Genomic DNA, 16,746 nt, shown 5'->3' on the forward strand with positions numbered 1-16,746 from the left:
CTGTAATTACTGTATATTATAAAAACGCTTGCCATGTAGACTTTGTTTACTGGAGATGGAAATGCTTTAGTTGGTGTTGTAGCTGAGATTCTACCTGTTCCAATTATGTATGGGATGAATTGATTTGATACAAGCAAGTCAGTGTTTCATTGTGTACTTTCAACTATGGTCCGGACCCACCGGTGGGCCCATCAAGTTCAGCATTCACTGCATTCACTGTGATGAATATAAAATAAGACACTGATACTGTTTTCCTCAATGAACATTTAGAGAAAAAATAAATAATCAGGGCTTCTCTCCCTCAGGGGCCTCTCCCTCAGGGGCTTCTTCCTGGTCTGTTGACTGTTGGTCAGGCTCATAGTCTGGATCGCTGTTGTCTTCCATTTCTGAGACATCGTCCTGTCTGGTTCAATCTCCTCTTCATCTGGTTCAAAACATTTGTCCAGAGCCTCTCTGACAGAAAATCGCCTAATCGGTCGCCTACTCATTGTGTCAATAAGTCAAATGTGAGCAAGGCACAAATATAACTGCATGAGAGACAGTAATGGAGGGGCATTTACTGCAAGAAAGTGAGAGGTTTTTCTTTCTCGAGGGGCACAGAGCTCGCACCTATAAAGCGCGAGAAAGTGAGAGGTTCCCGTAACTTAGAGTAATGGTTTTGTCTGGAAGGTGTGGGGGGACATAAGCACAAGAAATGTGTGTGTGAGAGAGAGTGTGAGAGTGTGCCTGTTTGTGTGTGTGTGTGTGTGTGTGTGTGTGTGTGTGTGTGTGTGTGTGTGTGTGTGTGTGTGTGTGTGTGTGTGTGTGTGTGTGTGTGTGTGTGTGTGTCCTATGGCGGTCAATTCTGACTGATAACATCTTGGGTGTTTCACTGTTGAATAAATCACTTACAATTCAATGCAAGTGGTGATCATCAATTGTATATGTTCAGAGGCCTAGTATGGAGGATAGCATAAGGTCTTGAGGCAATTGGATGAAAAACACAATATTTATGATAAAAAACAAAGTCTACTCGGTCACTTTTGACCCGAAACGCAAGAGAAGGGTTAAGTGCATTTTGCTGATAAAGCTTTAGTACTTTTGAATGCAAGACTTTAATTTTTCGTGAAATATTTCCACAGTGTGGCATAATAGCCTATTTTAATCAAGTAAAGATCTTAATAAACATTCAACAAATGCAAATACTATACTGCAAAAGCCAAGAAAAAGCAACACAAAAGTAAAAAAGAAACGATATTCTCACTGCTTTCTATTTACATGATTATTTCGCTTCCTCTGTGTTCCAAACATGGTTCCAAACGGCATTACACCACTGCACCCTCCACCTCAGTAGGGGGCTGTCGTGCGTCTTTGAGGCTTTCCAAACGCCAACAGAAGAAGAAAAATAAGAACGACTGAAGGACAAGTTGACAACCAATGAATGGGCTCTGGGAGGAAACCATGGAGGAAACCTTTGGAGGAAACACTGCGCGTCACTTTCCCCTTTCTAATCTGTCTGCCTCAAAGCTTTTAAACACTGGAGTCAGAGCAGAGACAGTTTCTGTAATTTGCCAAACATTTCCCCGCAGCTAGAAAAACAGACCGACCACCGGCTCTCTCTCTTCGGGTCACTCCGCGGTTACTTTCCGGTGTTTTGTGGTCAGACCGGGAGAGAAGGCAGAGATGTCCGACAACGGTGGCTCTGCTGTCGGCCTTCTGTCTTACGAGACGCTGGTTCACGCTGTGGCAGGTGCAATGGTGAGCAGAGATAAAGTGCTATACAAGTAATGAAATAATGTGAAGGACAGCCTGGTTTGTGTGTTACTAGTTTAATGTTGGCTGTGCATGTTTTTAGCTTCTCCCTATCCATAACCATGAACATTTAACACAACAGCTACTTTACACAGCTCAGCTGTAATTTAGATAGTATGTAAACAGGTGGAATTAAGTACATTTACTCACTGTTCTTAGGACTTTTACTTACAACAAAGTATTCCTACACTCTTTTACTTAATTACAAGATCTGAGTACTTCTCCCACTTCTGTATGTTTCTGCTACTGTATTGGTATTTTATATAACTATCTATAGCATTTTACATTGAATATTATTTATGGTTCGTGTCCTTACAGTATATGTATATAGACTTGCTGCTGTTTATTGTCTTAATTTTATTGTATTTATTATGTTTAGACTTTTTTCTACCTTTTTAAGGATTTTAATGCCTGAACCCATTGCTGCTGCTGTAACAAAAATAATTTCCCAACTGAAAATGAAGTGAATGAGCCTTTTGCCACTTTGTTTAGGCATGTTTTCCCATTACAATGTGTTGTCTTTTAGGGGAGTGTGACAGCAATGACAGTCTTCTTTCCTTTGGACACAGCGAAGAGCAGACTTCAGGGTGAGTTTGAGGTCTTATCATGTTGTACAGAGGTTACCTGATTTAAGTGACTCTAAACAGAGTTGAATGAGTAAGGTGTGAAGGTTAACTTAATCATGCATTAACTATACCTGCACGGCTAAGATGTGAAGAAGCAGTAAACTAATTATGTATAGCGTTAGACCAAGCTATACTGAACTTAAATCCTCAATTTTGTCTCACTAGTCTGGCCTTTCTGCAACTTTTGTTAATTTATTTTGTGTATGTAGGTTGTTTTGTCCTTTTTTTGATTGCTTTATAAAAAAAATATATTCAAATTGTACTTACTTGTAAACATCCTTGTATCCCCCATGTTTGTCACTCTATTGTACATTTAAAATCTCAAACCCTAAATCAAGGTAAAACTGTTTTTTTTTATTTCAGATTTGAGAAAGCTTCTTTAGTGCCGCAGAAACATACTATTGAGGATAAGTAGTACTTTTTCTGTCAAGTGATCTATTCTAAACATTTCCCTGTTTATGTTTGTTTTTCAGTTGATGAGAAGAGAAAGTCTAACTCCACCCCTGTCATCCTGGCTGAGATAGCAAAGGAAGAAGGCCTGTAAGCATAGTTGTTATGCTGGTTACAAATGATACCAAGCCATGGCTCATTGTTTTTATAAAATACATGCTGTTTGCTTGGAATTTCAAGTAAAATGTCTCTAAAGCAGTTACTTTTGAAATCATAAATGCCAATATATTATTTGGTTCCAGCTTCTTTAATGTGATATATACTGTTTTGTTTTATAAATCTGACTCTCTATCTCTTCTCGCAGTCTGTCTCTGTACAGAGGATGGTTACCAGTCATCTCCAGCCTCTGCTGCTCCAACTTTGTGTACTTCTACACCTTCAACACGCTGAAGAAGCTGGCAGCATCTGGGCAAGGGACGTCCAGACCGGGGAAAGACCTGCTCATGGGTGTGGTATCAGGTAAACACACGTAGAGTTGAACTTCTTCATGACCTGATGGAAATAATCAAGTACTAAAAGTTTCAAGCAACCTAAATATCTGCTGTTCCTGCAGGGGTGGTGAATGTGATCCTGACCACTCCCATGTGGGTGGTCAACACTCGACTGAAGCTGCAGGGGGCAAAGTTCAGGAACGAAGACATCCAGCAGACCCAGTACAGGGGCATCTTTGGTGTGTAACACCATATATGTTTCTCATGGTTTCACAGTTTAGTTCTTTTTTATTTCTGCGCATTTGTAAACCCTGCCATGTTTGGGCTTTCCCTCTCAGATGCTTTCTCACAGATCATCGCCAATGAGGGAGTAGGAACTCTGTGGAACAGCGTCATGCCTTCTCTCATCCTCGTGATCAACCCGGCAGTACAGTTCATGATTTATGAGGCCATGAAGAGGAGGGCAGGCAATGGAGGGAAGAAGGTGCGAGGACACAAGAAACACACTGCCTTGTATATATAATATAATACATTCCCATAGCCAAATTAAATAGCCTCTTCTACTTTTCTACTGGGTTGGAAAACTCTGCTGTCAAGAAAATGTGAGCTCACATCAACGCTGATCAAATGAAAACAAGTATACTCCCATTGAAGGGAAATTACTTGCTTAACAGGACGGAGAACCTGCTATAATATAAAATACATTCTGTCTTACGTTTTTTGCTGGTAAAGACCAACTATTTACACTTGCTGCCTTTTTTACTTGTTGTTCTGATGACATAAATACTCATTGATTTCATATAATTATATATTTTGTGTGAATAAGTGAAATTGGTTACAATTTGTTAGCTTCATGTTTTCTTGAGAAAGCCATCACTCGCCAAAGTCTTGGTTTGGATAGTAATGGCTTTCTCAAGAAAATATGAAGAAAATAATAACCAAATGTTGATATGTTGCACATTTTGTTGTTTAAAAATGGCAATGAATTACCATCTGTACAAAATGCCTCTTTTGTGGATACAAATTACAGTTGTTGATTTGTAAATAATGCCAGTGGTCACTAAGCCAAATTAATTCATTATTTCTCTCCTACCACAGATATCCTCAGCAGAGATCTTTCTCATTGGAGCCATCGCCAAGGCCGTTGCTACCACGGCGACATATCCTCTGCAGACCGTCCAGGCCATCCTCAGGGTAAATACTATGTTGTATAAAATGTCCTCATTTTGTTTGTTTGTTTTGCCATTATCAAGGGTAGGCCTGATGAGATTTTGTATTTCTTTATTGTTACATTTATGTTGATTATATGGTCCATCTGTTGTTGGCAAGACAACAATAAAGCATTGTCATCTGAGTTAATTGAAATAAATAAAAACGTTCTATGAAGAAATACAGGATAAATAAAGGTTTTGAATTGAATTGAACAGACAACTCTAATGAAGCTCTTTGTAATAACTATATACTGTACACCATACAGATGTAAATTGTGCAGAATATCTCATAATAATCTCATCAAATCTAAAGAAATAAAGACAACGTTCTTCTTGCTATCATCAGTTCGGCCAGCACAAAGGTGATGGGAAGGGCGGCGTGATGGGAAGCCTCTCCAACATTTTCTCCTTGCTAATGGACAGGATCAAGTGAGTGCAGCTATGAACACAAACACATTCACTGACATTTAATATATTAACATAATTTATATTAACATATAATAATATGGTTAATAACGTCTTCACCAGTGAGCACATTGAGGAAGATGTTATAATGGCTTGTCATTAAAACATTTGTTTCCGTTTATTACAGGAGGTATGGTGTTCTTGGTTTGTACAAAGGTCTGGAGGCCAAGCTGCTACAGACGGTTCTGACAGCTGCACTCATGTTTGTTATTTATGAGAAAATCACTGCTGCTACGTTCAAAGTCATGGGCATTAACAAGAGACTGAAGCAGTGAACACACTCCTTCTTGAATACAGAAATGTATTAGTGAACTTTTATTAATTCCTACTGATTCCTTGACATACACCATAACCAGAGCTTGGTGTGATACTTATTATACTGTCTCTTTCTTAACTTTTAACTTTCCATTTATCAGGCTAGCACTTTACCCATTTCCAGTATCTGTGCTATGCTAAAGCATAAACTGCTGCAGTTAGTAGAAAATGTCACAAACATGAGTGGTATCAATCTTTTCACCCTAATCTCTGCTAGACAGCAAATAAGCCTTTTTCCCAAAATATCAAACTTTCCTTTGAACTTTTAGGGCTTTCTGCAAATGATCAAAACAATATGATTAGCTACCTACTCTGTTATTACTTCACACACACTTGTCTCATGTGTTATAGAAACTTTATCAAATCCCGCCGTAAGAATGTTTTTTTTAATATACTGATTTAACATGTTATCATTTCACAAATATTAGCAGTAATAACAATAACTGTGACAAGAGAGACCTCCCATACATATGTAAAGACTTATGTGTACAATTTGAATGGTTTTGATTTTAAAAACTATAAGGTGTTAATTAAATATCAATGGACTATAAATGAATACTTAAACAATACACAGAGTTAAACTTACATATTTATAAAAATACTCCAGGTAGTGCCTCTAAAGGATATCTAAATATGCACTGTGAATGGATATAAATGCTGTGATGACTGTTGATGATTTACACAAACCCATTATGCATTAACCGTCTTCCTACTGGTCAGTATGAACATGGTCAACTCTGTCTTCCACTTTTTATCTTCGTGTCATGTTAGATGTGTGATTTTCAGAATTTGTTTATCAAAGTGTTCTTTCTCTGATTTGGTGATTCAACGTTTACGCTGCCTTTTACCTTATAACCAATGTGAAAATTCATTCACTTTGTTGGTTTAACTTGTTGTTCAATCCGTTAACTTGAGATGTAATCATTACAAGAGCTGCTGCTCTCAATATAACTTTGCAACATTACATTAAGGAGAGGAAGTCCTTCTGACTTTTCATTGAATTAAGGCTAGTTTCAAGTAATAAGAACACTGTACATTTACTAGAAATGGAAATGAACCAGATATGAGTTCCTCCCAATATATATATATATTCAGATACAGACTCAATTATGACTGGTATTGTTATTTTTGAATTCACAACACGAAATAAACGAGTTTTTCGAAAAAGTAGAAAGTGCTGACTAAAGAGAATGTTAGTGATGTAGGTGAGCAAGAAGGAAAACAAATAGCTTTATTTATAGTTAAGAAAGGGTTTAAAGGTGGTTAATCCCTCACTTTAAGTGAACATTGGCCAAGGCACAATAGTAACTGGACTACACTAATCCTATTTATGACTTTCAGAACTGTTTATAATCACCGACATTTTTCCGTCTTTGTTTGTGGATGTAATACTTACTTGAATTCATCTAACTTTTTTTATTTTTAAACATTGTTTTATAATTTTGTTTTCCATTCAAATACTACTGTTTGGGGGGTTTAAATGATTGTAATAACATAATAAAGTTTGAGAAAAAAAATGACATCAATGCATTACTGCTGTTTTATTGAAAATCACGACATGCAAGATGAAAACACGGGTTCAGTTTGTACTGCTGAACAAATAAAAGATTAAAAAAATCACAGGATCATTCATGTGGAAGTGATCAGTTACACAGACAGTCAGCCCCTCTGAGACTGAAAAAAGGTATACACATTAAAGTCCAACTCATTTGGTAAAAAAGCACTCCATTGGAGGTCTGAATTAACATTCCCATGAGACATGTCTCGGTTGTAAATCAGGACTGATGCGAGGGTTGACTGCTGGTCATCTCCTCCACAAACCAGTGTGGCAGGAAGCAGTACGGCGAGTCCCTGTGGACGGAGAAGGTCACATCTCTGCGGGGCTCCCAGGACAACAGGTACACCACACTGGAAGGGAAATAATAATGTTTCATAAATTATATTTGCTTGAATGTCAAAAAAAGTTTAGCAACGTAGTCTGTCAAGGCGATTCAGTTTACCTCGGATTGTCTTCAGTAGCGATGTGCTTTACAAAAGACAGGAAGTCAGAGCAGAAGTTCATACAAACTGTCGGCTTCCAGCAGTTGTGTTCATTCTGTCCAGAGGAACAGACAGAAAAAGTGAAAATATTTTGAGTTAATCTTTTAATTATTCTTGAAGATCAAAATCTATTTGTCAATGTTTAGATAAGTCACCGTACCTTGATGAGATGGGAAATCTTAGAGATGGGAAAAGTTTCCACAGCAACGACCACGCCTTCTTCATCGCGAAAACCTGCCACAACACGGGGGACTCCGGGGAGAAAAGACTGGGCCCACCACTTCAGAAGCTTGAACCTGAGGAACACCAAAATGAAACTTTAAAACTGCCTACTACAATCAATCTTGGATACACATTTTCATAATTTTCTGACATTTCATAGACTAGACAACCGATGGTGATAATATGTGTGAGTTGCAGCCCTAGAAGATTACCTGTGGAAGTTGCTGCGCTGTTTAGGGGTGCAGATCTCCGCAGAGGTCTTCAGTTCGATGTAGCATGCAGGAGCAGCCGGAGCGTTGGGATCTTTGTCCCGACAGTCCACCTCTCCGGAGAACAGGAGTCTGTGGTCTGCGAGCCGCGTTTGCACCACAGTGCAGAAGGCCTCATTGGTGTTAAGCACCCCGCCTGGGTCAGGTCGACCGTGGTCGGTATCTACAGGGAAGGACAAAGGTGAAACGCTATTATTCAAACATTTGCTTACCACCCTTTTATGTTATTTGGGTGTCAAATGTTATACAACAAGACAAACTGGGATGCATGAAGCACGTTTGTGCCAGGAGGAAAAGCATACATGAAATTAATAATGGAAAATAAAGAAAAATGCTGACTTTTTATCAAAAATGTAAAAGACTTAGCTCAAAATTATGAAAAAAGTGTTTTACTATTGGTATATTTTACTATTTAGATTGAATTAATGATTGAATGCAAATATTCGCTTTTTGAAAATATGAAAAACGAAGTCATTGTTTAGAAATGATAGGTCAAATTGATATTACATACAAATACTGACTTTCATAAAATCCCAGAATGTTCTAGTCAAATGTTTTTACTTACTTGACGGTTACATTTCAAGTTAATATTAGCTGAAATTTCCCCTTGGTACGTTTCCTGGCATAAATAGCTTTCCATAGATATGACTACATAAATCCAAATGTTTTTAGTGTGACGCTTGAAGAACATCAAATGAAAGAAATCAAAATAAACAGCATTCACTATAATAATCCAGTGTATAAACCTACATACCTGCACATGTGTATTGCTCGAACTTGTATCCCCAGTACATCATCTCTTCATGTCTCTCGGTGCGGTTCTCTTGATCCCTACGAGCAGCTTCTGTTTCCACCTCACTGATGTACAGCGTGCCCCTGAACCTGGTGACGGCCAGCTGCCAGCCCTCCCGCGTCTCATAGGGAGCCGTCAGCAGCTTGGTTAGATGACCACGCCATGTCACAAAGTCGATATCTAAATCACTGGAAAGAGCAGAGGTTGATCAAATAATAGGTGTCCGACAGGAACGTTCTGGTCTGATGTAGTTGGATTAGAGCAATATTTCAAAAAGTTAGGGTATTGACCCAAATTGGTCCAGGGCCATTTCGTTGTTGGTTGCCAATTGCATATCAATATTATTAGATGTGAATCAATACTTCTAATTAAAGCTTGTTCAGCTAAGATACTGTTTGTAAGAGCGGTTATTTTTCAATGTAATATCATGTCTGTCATTTACCAGGCTTTACAAGGGAAGAGAGGGTTTTCTGCTCTGCCTCATTTTTTTCATTTACATTTTCTTGAATTCATGTTTGTTGGGTTCTTTGACAGTTGTTTAGGAACGGAGATGTTAAGGCCATTCATGATGTGTTTTTCAAAGTTTGTGTCCCTGGGAGACCCCACATTTATTTTTTGGGTGTTGGGCTGTACACTTGGTAATCCCTGGATCTAGCTGATCTCAGATCTGTTAACCTGAATAAGACAGAAAAAAAGTTACACTTACCATGATGAGGCGGTTGTCCCCCTTGCGCTGAGCTTTGATCTGTTGGCCAAGATCCAGCGTAACATGTGGTCCAGCTTCTCCTTCACACTGTCGTCTCTCTTAATAAACCGATCCTTATATCCATCCCTCAGATCAAAATTTGGACTCCTATCAGGTTCCACATAGTATCTCATTTGCCTGCCGTCATTGAAGAATCTGCGTTCAGAGTCGAGGGAAAAACATCCTACTTCGACAGGCTGTTTGTACACAGGAAAGTCTCTCTCATATAGCTCCCTTCTGGTGCTCAAACTCAGAGAGCTATGTGGGTTTTGTCCACGACTTGGCCCTGACTGATTCTGGGGGCGGTTGGGTCTGGAGTGTTTATTCTCACAGTGATTTCTTCCATTGTCCTCTCGTTCTCTTTTGTATGCTGACGGGTTTTGGTGGCTAGGGTTGGGATTGTGTGATCTGTGCTGCTCCATTGCTACCTAGTGAAGAAAAGAGCAATGAAACAAACATATGGCCTTGATGATTATTCATATTTCTTCAATGTCTTGGTCTCCTACAGGAAAGCTGAAACATGTTATGCCTCATTATCACTTTTTTTGACACAAAAAAGTCAGTGCTAACCTATTGTATATGCTGTTACAAAATACAATAACTTTTAGTGGATGCTTACATAAAAAAAACACTAACAGATATTTGTGAAATGTGTATATATATAGTAATGTGTTCATGCTATACTTTATAAAGCCAGAATTATCCATATTCCAGATATTGCTATCTGTGGTTTCTGGCCAAGGAGTTACAGAACGCTTCACAAAATACCCCAGAGCAAAAACTAAAAATCAAGAATGCATTTTAAAGATTGGAAAAGGTACTTTTATTTTATAGACCCAGTAGTGGCTGTTCTGTTATGAACATATTGTTGCATGTGATCTACATCGTGATCTGTGTAAGTATATGTGGATGCAGACATATTAAAAAGGTTCAGATGCAGATGTTATAATACCATTTTCTGTAGAAAAGTACGTTTGTGTGTTTTACAAAAATCTATTGTATGTACTTTGCTTGGGTGTGTGTTAAATTGCCTTTGTAAATAAACTAGTTACTTAACTAAATGACAGGCGAATGAATGTAACCCAGCATACTCATACTCAGCATGCACAACAACAGCTAGCTTACGTTAAGATAAGGTTACGTTTCTGTTAATGTCCACTAAGTCACAATAATGCACATTACCTTGAGTGAAAACAACTATTATATTGTATAGCATATGTTCATATTAACAAAAGAGCTGAATAAAGAATACATACATTGTATTTATCTCGCTAGCTGGGTAGATAACAAGCACCATAGCACCAAAGGCTAACAACAAACTCAACGCTACTTCCTATGTAATTTCTCCTCCCATCCGCTTGGTGGTAGCCGCAAAACCTCGAATAATTAACCGTGAAAGAGAAAAACTGTTTGAGTTATACTTCATGAAATACATTAATCATTTTAAAGACTACATCATGCTGAGAAATCGATCTGATTTATGTTTAATCCAGCTCATAAGGGCATCGAACGAAACGGTAGGGCAAGCTCCTGTGTAATTTGTAGGTAGCCCAGTTGTGTCACATATCTTTGAGTAAAAATGGAAGCAATAAAACTGAAAAATTGAATCATGGCAAAAAGCAGTGGGATGAAGGGAAAAAATGACTACATTTTAATAAAAACGCAGGAAAAGTGGGAGGGTTTAAGACAATAGCAAAAAGCACGGTAGAGCAAGCAATCAAGAAAACTGTGGGGTGTTTTTTTTTTAAATCTCAAGAATGTATTAGGTGTTGAGGATGATAAAGCCTTATTTAAGAAATACTGGATTGAGGAAGAGAATTGTGTGGTGGTTAATGCTTTCCCTTGATCTCTGGTCCACACTCCAGCACAGTAGGTGGCGGTATTGCACCTTAAACCTTAAGGGCCGCCCGCCATTAAACAAGAAGAAGAGGAATAACTGTTATAGTTGTTGGTTGGAGCTGTTGTTTCGAATGGGACAGAAGCGATATGAATACTGATATAAATAATATAAGTAGCTATCAGGTGAGAGCTTTAACTACCTTGACCGGTCAAATAATGGCTTATGAGCTCCGTGTGAGCTGGATTAGCTAGCTTCATCGGCTTGGTTTACAAGAGAGCAAAAACAAGTAACTGAACCGGTGGGTCGTGTCATGGTCGTGTCCCATTGAATGTGTTTACCAAGCAAAAAAAGTCTTGCGTTTTTTCTCAGAGCTGTAATTTGGGTAAAAACCTAACGCTTGAAGTTGGTATTTTCATAGGGAGAGCTGAGTTAATGGCCTGGAGAAATTAGCCAGCTAACTTAAACTGATTTGACTCCTTTTCGTCCTGATTTTTATTTTTGAGAAGAACTACATGGTCTTTATACGTTTAAGTTGAAGCCTTTGTGAAGGCCCAGATAAAATCACATTGGGTTTGTGGATTCCAGTTGTGTTATTGTGAGAAATCAGCTGTCTGGGCATTATGGGCAAATAGATTAATTCTGCAAGTGATGATATCTCTACCACAATTTCTCCTCCAGATATGAACAGAAAACGGCCTTTGATTTCAGACGCTTTCAAAGTGAAGAGATTTAGAAATGAAACTCAGATGTTTGGGGCTGTCAGTAAAGGAAATGGTATGTGTTACTGCTAAACATATATTATACAACTCTGTTGTAATCTCTATATAGCATGTTAAGTTATTTTTCCATTTGTTGCTTGTTTCATCCCTCAAAGGGCCGACCGACATCAGATCCACCCTTGAGACCCTGATGACACTATTCCCCAGGAAGCTCTTCAACGACTCATTGCCTCAAATTGTTATTAAGCACCAACTCTACAGCATTCATAATGACAAGACTTTGGTGGACAAGGAGCTGGTAAGATAACTCTTTAGTGTCAGAAAGGTCATATGTGTAGCCATCTAAATGTGAAAATACAACCCTCCTTTGGTGCACAGAATAAACTCCGGGAACAAGGAGAACTGCTGATGTTCCAGCTCGGGTTTGACGCAGATGCATTCGGACTGGTTTTTGCTTCCGATTACAAAGCCAAAGTGCTGGCAGGAGAGGATGGCAGGGCGACACGAGCAACCGTTGAGAAGTTTTTGGAGAAGTTGCCGTCTCCTTGCACAGAGCTGAGCTTCAGCAAAGACAAGATGCTCAAGGAGTTCCGCTTCACAGACTCTGAGATAACGTATGAAACTCTCCCATGTGACTTGTATTCTGTATTTTTAATGCTTATAGTTTTATTCTCCCAAAATGAAAAACTGCCTACGTGTCTCATGTCTTATAGTCTGAAACCCTCTCTTTAAAGATGAGTATATAATTTATTTTCTTACCCTCTAGTCAGCTGGTGAAGTCAGGGGTCCTGACTGTGAGGGACGCAGGCAGCTGGTGGCTTTCCATTCCCAACTCAGGCAAATTCACCAAGTACTTTATCCAAGGTGAGAGTTGAGAAAAAAAGTCTCTCTACTATATTTTACTTTACATGTGGAATTCTAGTTCTGACCGTTTTTACAGTGATTTGTTGATTTAAGAACTGTTTGTTTTCTAACTATCTTACCACTCTCCCTGTTAGGTCGTAAAGCAGTGCTCAACATGGTGAAGAAGTCCAAATATAGTGAAGTCTTGAAGACAGAGCTAGAGGAGCGTAGAACCACCTCGCATGTGAAATTCCAGATGAAATATCACATCCATGACATTGTTGGTGCAGAGCTAGTGGAGAGGTAACATTTGCTTGTTTAAAAATTGCATGCTAGAGAAGTGTTACAGTAGATAGTTGACCCATCTGTCCAATGAAAAGAGCCCGCACTTCATGCAGCTGCTCTCTAATTTACGGTCCTCTCAGTTCAGTAATTGAGGGTTTTTGTTACTTGCACCAACAGCCCTCAGGCTAGAGGCTGGCTCTCGGGTGTTAAAATATGTGCTTGTCAAAACCTTCAAAATCCAGCCAGTTTGATCCCTGTAAACAACAAATGATTTAAAAACACACAGCTATGATTGCTTGAAATCTCAAGGCCATTCCTGTTTTGTAACTTCTATCTAAAAAGACTGACCAATTTCTCTTATTACTATTTTTGGGCTATTATTATATCCTACACTGTTTATTAAATATACTGAATAACGTCTTTGTTTTATTCCCAGCATACCTACAACTTCAGGGACATTGTTGCGATTTGTTGATTCCTGAATGGCAGCAGCAGAGCTTTAATTGGTGCCAATGGTTGATCAGAAGATTTACAAAGATTGTAACAAAAAAACGTTTGTACTTGGGCTGTTAAAATTTACATTTATTTAAGATGACAGAGATTAAGTCTGTGCCAAGTGCCTTATTAAAACCTTGTGGGTTTATGAATTGTCAATTATGTTGATATGACCTTGTGAGGTTTGGATTTATCTTGAAATAAAAATGATTTTCTTTCCTTCATGTGAGTTATTACCTTTGTTCACAGAATATCAGCACTTTCATCCAACTGTCCCTATTACCATGTTTAATTATGTAATGCTCTCAGATGTTAATTAAACTATATTACTATGGTTGTAGTTGGTGGTAGAGCTGCAATGGACTGCATTGTATTACAATTATACGGTTATAATATTCTTCTACCCAGATTTGTAAATAGTATGGACAAAACATTAAACACCTCAATATAATGTAGTTTGAGAAACTTCAAACATACAATACATATTTATTTGTAAAGGTTGAATTAATGTTCTAATTGTATGTATTTTGCCTTTAAATTCATGGATATATTGGTGAAAATGTTCTCTTAAGTAAAATTCCATTAATTGTGACAAGTTGTCACTGATGTAACAGATGACTGACAATTTACAAGCTTTTAAAACCAAATAGCTAAAAATAATTTGGAAAAGGTGAAAAGTCACATGAAGAATTTCTGCAAAAGAATATTATAATGTGATATTTCCCTGTTAACCCTTTGCATTTACATTTCCCAGTATAGTCCAAGCGAAGGTATTCACTCTACTACTCATTAAGTCAAGTCAGTGTTTTCTTTTTTTTGTCTGAATGCCAAGCGTCACACTAAGGAGAATCTGTGGTTGCACTGTCCAAAGAAGCAGAATAGAGTCGGTTTTACTTGAATTTATTGGCTTTTTCAAAAAGTGACTATAGCTTTTATCCATAAAACTAAAGAGTCACAACATTGGCTTGAATTATACCACAGCTTGATGTCTGAATACAATACAGATGAGCAACATGTACTTAACCCCTGATCTAGTGGATCAAATACATTTTGTAAATAAGCAAAAAATATAAATTGCAATTCTAATCTTTTTTTTCAGTATATGTTGCACATACAAGCTATCAGCATTAATTACAAAAAGCTAGGCTTGTAGGGAGATTAAGGTAGCGTTAACTGTAGAGGTAATAAACAAAAGGATATTCATAGTGTTAGTTTAACAATACAGTGAGTGAAGTGTAACTTTTGTGAAGAAAGATACAAAACAGTCAAATCACATGATTATAACCAAAAAAAAAAAAAGAGTACACGGTTTACTACACCATAACTGACAGTAGCATTGTTACTGTTATCAGCAGGCATTAATGCTCTTTTAGTGACATTGCTTAGCCAGTAGTGATGCTGTTAAGAATCAAATATGCTGCACAAAGGGTTTTTGATAAATGCCCACAGAGCATTAAAAGGTGCTCTTGTTCCCCGCCACCAAAACAGTTCTGATCCAATATCTAATAAAGTGTTCAGCCTTGCACTCCTGGGCAGCGACACGGTTGAAAGACACTTCTAGGGAATATTGCAAAAAAAGGAAAAGAAAAGAATACCATAAACTTGAATGGAGCCAAACACGTAAAATACTGGAGCATTTCAATTTGTCAGGGTTTAATAGCACAGTTGGTGTCAGAAGATTTGTTCCCAGTTTGAATTTATAGAACGTCATTCAATTCACACAAATGAATAAACATGAATCATGTGCTAGGACTGAACACTAGCTAACTTGTACAGAGATGCGTGTGGTATTAATTTGAAGCAGAAGAACTTCACAGGTGGTTACTTCAAGTTCCTTGTTGACAGTGCGATGACGTGTGACCGTCTTTGCAAAGTGAAAATGAATAACACCGCCCATGACTATAGAGCTCAACAAAGAGCAGCACTCAACAGGAATCTGTCATTATGAAGGTTTAAAATGTTTGAGACAATAGGACAAAGGTTTTATTTTCTGTTAAAATACAGCACATCTACGGAGTGTATTTGGCAATATTTATTCCACTCAAAACAAACAACCCAGACTGTAAACAAAAAAAATGTGGACAACAAGTGGAAGAACAAATTGAAAACATTCCACGGTCCATTTTTTACAAAACATCCAATCCATTTTAGAAGGCCTCGAGAAATGTCATAGTCTTGTCTATACAGTATGCGTGGTTGGGAAAGAGCTAGGGTCTATAATGGTCTAACCCCGTCTCCTAAATCTGACAACTTTGTCATGGAAACGGTTGGTAGAACTGCTGTAGCTACACTTATGGAAGGAAAGAATTTGAAGTACATTGTTTTGATGTGTATACTGTGTCTTTTGCCAGCCCTCACCACTAGCGGCCATGTTCCCCTGTAACCGTTCCAGTGGAGGAAGTCTTAGAGGAGAGAGCACTTCCTGCCCTTCTTCTTGACGGGGGGAGGGCAGAGGACGGCCCGGATGGCCTCGTCGAACACAGTTTTAAGGCCACGCTGAGTCAGGGCTGAGCACTCCAGGTACTTGACAGAGCCTGAGAGAAAAGCACACATCAAATATTTGTCTCTATAAATATAATCAAAAAAGTGTTTACAGAAAACCATGGCTGTCCTTGAAAATGTAAAGAGAAATGTTAAATATTTCAGCGTGACAAAGGCTTTGAAATTTGACAAAGACTACAACTACCAATTAGACTAATCGAGGGAGAGGGGGTACGCCTTACAGAAAGCCAGTAAAGTTTAAATGTGCCGTTACCGATCTCTTTGGCCATCGCCAGTCCTTGGGGATATGTAATTGGAGCGAGTTTCTTCTCCTTCAGCTTCTCTATGGTGTCCTTATCATCTCTCAGATCCAGCTTGGTCCCCACCAGGATGATGGGAGTGTTGGGACAATGGTGTCTCACCTCGGGGTACCACTGCACAGAGACACAACATTCGGAGGTTAGGGGGACCGCTCGGTGTTATCGTAAACATACAATGGCTAAGGAATAGGGGTGCAACAACTAATCGACTTAATCGATTACCAAATTAGTTGCCAACTAATTCAGTCGTCGATCCGTTGGTGACGTCATCACGTGTGTTTTACGCGCCGTTAAGCTCCAACGTTATTGGTCTTTTTATCGGTAATGGAGACATTTAAAAAATATATGTCATGTATTATTGCTACAAAAACATTATATCGCAGTCTTAGTGTCGCCAACTCGTTT

General features: G+C 38.4%; 4 protein-coding genes across 6 annotated transcripts in view; 3 read left to right on the forward strand and 1 right to left on the reverse strand.

Annotated features, from left to right (window-relative positions):
• Positions 1–16,746, forward strand: part of kdelr2a (KDEL endoplasmic reticulum protein retention receptor 2a) — a 263,345-nt gene that overhangs the window by 131,165 nt on the left and 115,434 nt on the right. The window lies entirely within an intron of this gene.
• slc25a17l (solute carrier family 25 member 17-like) lies at positions 1,445–6,819 on the forward strand. The gene is made up of 9 exons (XM_010773761.1): positions 1,445–1,737; positions 2,318–2,378; positions 2,891–2,957; positions 3,172–3,326; positions 3,421–3,537; positions 3,637–3,782; positions 4,397–4,492; positions 4,856–4,938; positions 5,102–6,819. Exons 1-9 carry the CDS (start codon positions 1,663–1,665, stop codon positions 5,247–5,249), a joined length of 948 nt encoding a protein of 315 aa, XP_010772063.1. The 5' UTR covers positions 1,445–1,662; the 3' UTR covers positions 5,250–6,819.
• Positions 6,673–10,694, reverse strand: dxo (decapping exoribonuclease). 2 transcript variants are annotated; one of them, XM_010773760.1, is made up of 7 exons: positions 10,615–10,694; positions 9,320–9,782; positions 8,575–8,801; positions 7,764–7,983; positions 7,490–7,625; positions 7,290–7,384; positions 6,673–7,197 (listed from the first exon to the last, which is right to left on the reverse strand). In XM_010773760.1, exons 2-7 carry the CDS (start codon positions 9,778–9,780, stop codon positions 7,065–7,067), a joined length of 1,272 nt encoding a protein of 423 aa, XP_010772062.1. In that variant the 5' UTR covers positions 9,781–9,782; positions 10,615–10,694; the 3' UTR covers positions 6,673–7,064. The 2 variants fall into 2 exon arrangements, with proteins under 2 accessions (XP_010772062.1, XP_010772061.1); XM_010773759.1 differs by having other exon boundaries at positions 9,320–9,786.
• LOC104947692 (serine/threonine-protein kinase 19) lies at positions 10,774–13,764 on the forward strand. Of its 2 annotated transcripts, none has more exons than XM_010773757.1 (7): positions 10,774–10,875; positions 11,877–11,972; positions 12,073–12,215; positions 12,296–12,531; positions 12,684–12,781; positions 12,916–13,063; positions 13,482–13,764. In XM_010773757.1, exons 1-7 carry the CDS (start codon positions 10,839–10,841, stop codon positions 13,525–13,527), a joined length of 804 nt encoding a protein of 267 aa, XP_010772059.1. In that variant the 5' UTR covers positions 10,774–10,838; the 3' UTR covers positions 13,528–13,764. The 2 variants fall into 2 exon arrangements, with proteins under 2 accessions (XP_010772059.1, XP_010772060.1); XM_010773758.1 differs by lacking the exon at positions 10,774–10,875 and adding an exon at positions 11,264–11,380.

The sequence above is a fragment of the Notothenia coriiceps genome, unplaced genomic scaffold, assembly GCF_000735185.1.
Source record: "Notothenia coriiceps isolate Sejong01 unplaced genomic scaffold, NC01 NC01_scaffold00012941, whole genome shotgun sequence".
In the NCBI taxonomy this organism is placed as follows: Eukaryota; Metazoa; Chordata; class Actinopteri; order Perciformes; family Nototheniidae; genus Notothenia; species Notothenia coriiceps.

What these genes read in the sequence shown, in the direction of transcription:
- LOC104947692 (XM_010773757.1), top strand. Translation starts at nt 10,839, where the DNA reads ATGTTTAATCCAGCTCATAAGGGCATCGAACGAAACG. An exon ending in TAAGGGCATCGAACGAAACG is followed by an intron (nt 10,876 to 11,876) that starts GTAGGGCAAGCT and finishes TTTCTCCTCCAG; the next exon opens with ATATGAACAGAAAACGGCCT. An exon ending in CTTTGGTGGACAAGGAGCTG is followed by an intron (nt 12,216 to 12,295) that starts GTAAGATAACTC and finishes TTTGGTGCACAG; the next exon opens with AATAAACTCCGGGAACAAGG.
- slc25a17l (XM_010773761.1), top strand. Translation starts at nt 1,663, where the DNA reads ATGTCCGACAACGGTGGCTCTGCTGTCGGCCTTCTGTCTTACGAGACG. An exon ending in ACGCTGTGGCAGGTGCAATG is followed by an intron (nt 1,738 to 2,317) that starts GTGAGCAGAGAT and finishes GTTGTCTTTTAG; the next exon opens with GGGAGTGTGACAGCAATGAC. An exon ending in CCGTCCAGGCCATCCTCAGG is followed by an intron (nt 4,493 to 4,855) that starts GTAAATACTATG and finishes TGCTATCATCAG; the next exon opens with TTCGGCCAGCACAAAGGTGA.
- dxo (XM_010773760.1), bottom strand. Translation starts at nt 9,780, where the DNA reads ATGGAGCAGCACAGATCACACAATCCCAACCCTAGCCACCAAAACCCG. An exon ending in CGAGCAATACACATGTGCAG is followed by an intron (nt 7,984 to 8,574) that starts GTATGTAGGTTT and finishes CCTTCCCTGTAG; the next exon opens with ATACCGACCACGGTCGACCT. An exon ending in CAGCGCAGCAACTTCCACAG is followed by an intron (nt 7,626 to 7,763) that starts GTAATCTTCTAG and finishes GGTGTTCCTCAG; the next exon opens with GTTCAAGCTTCTGAAGTGGT.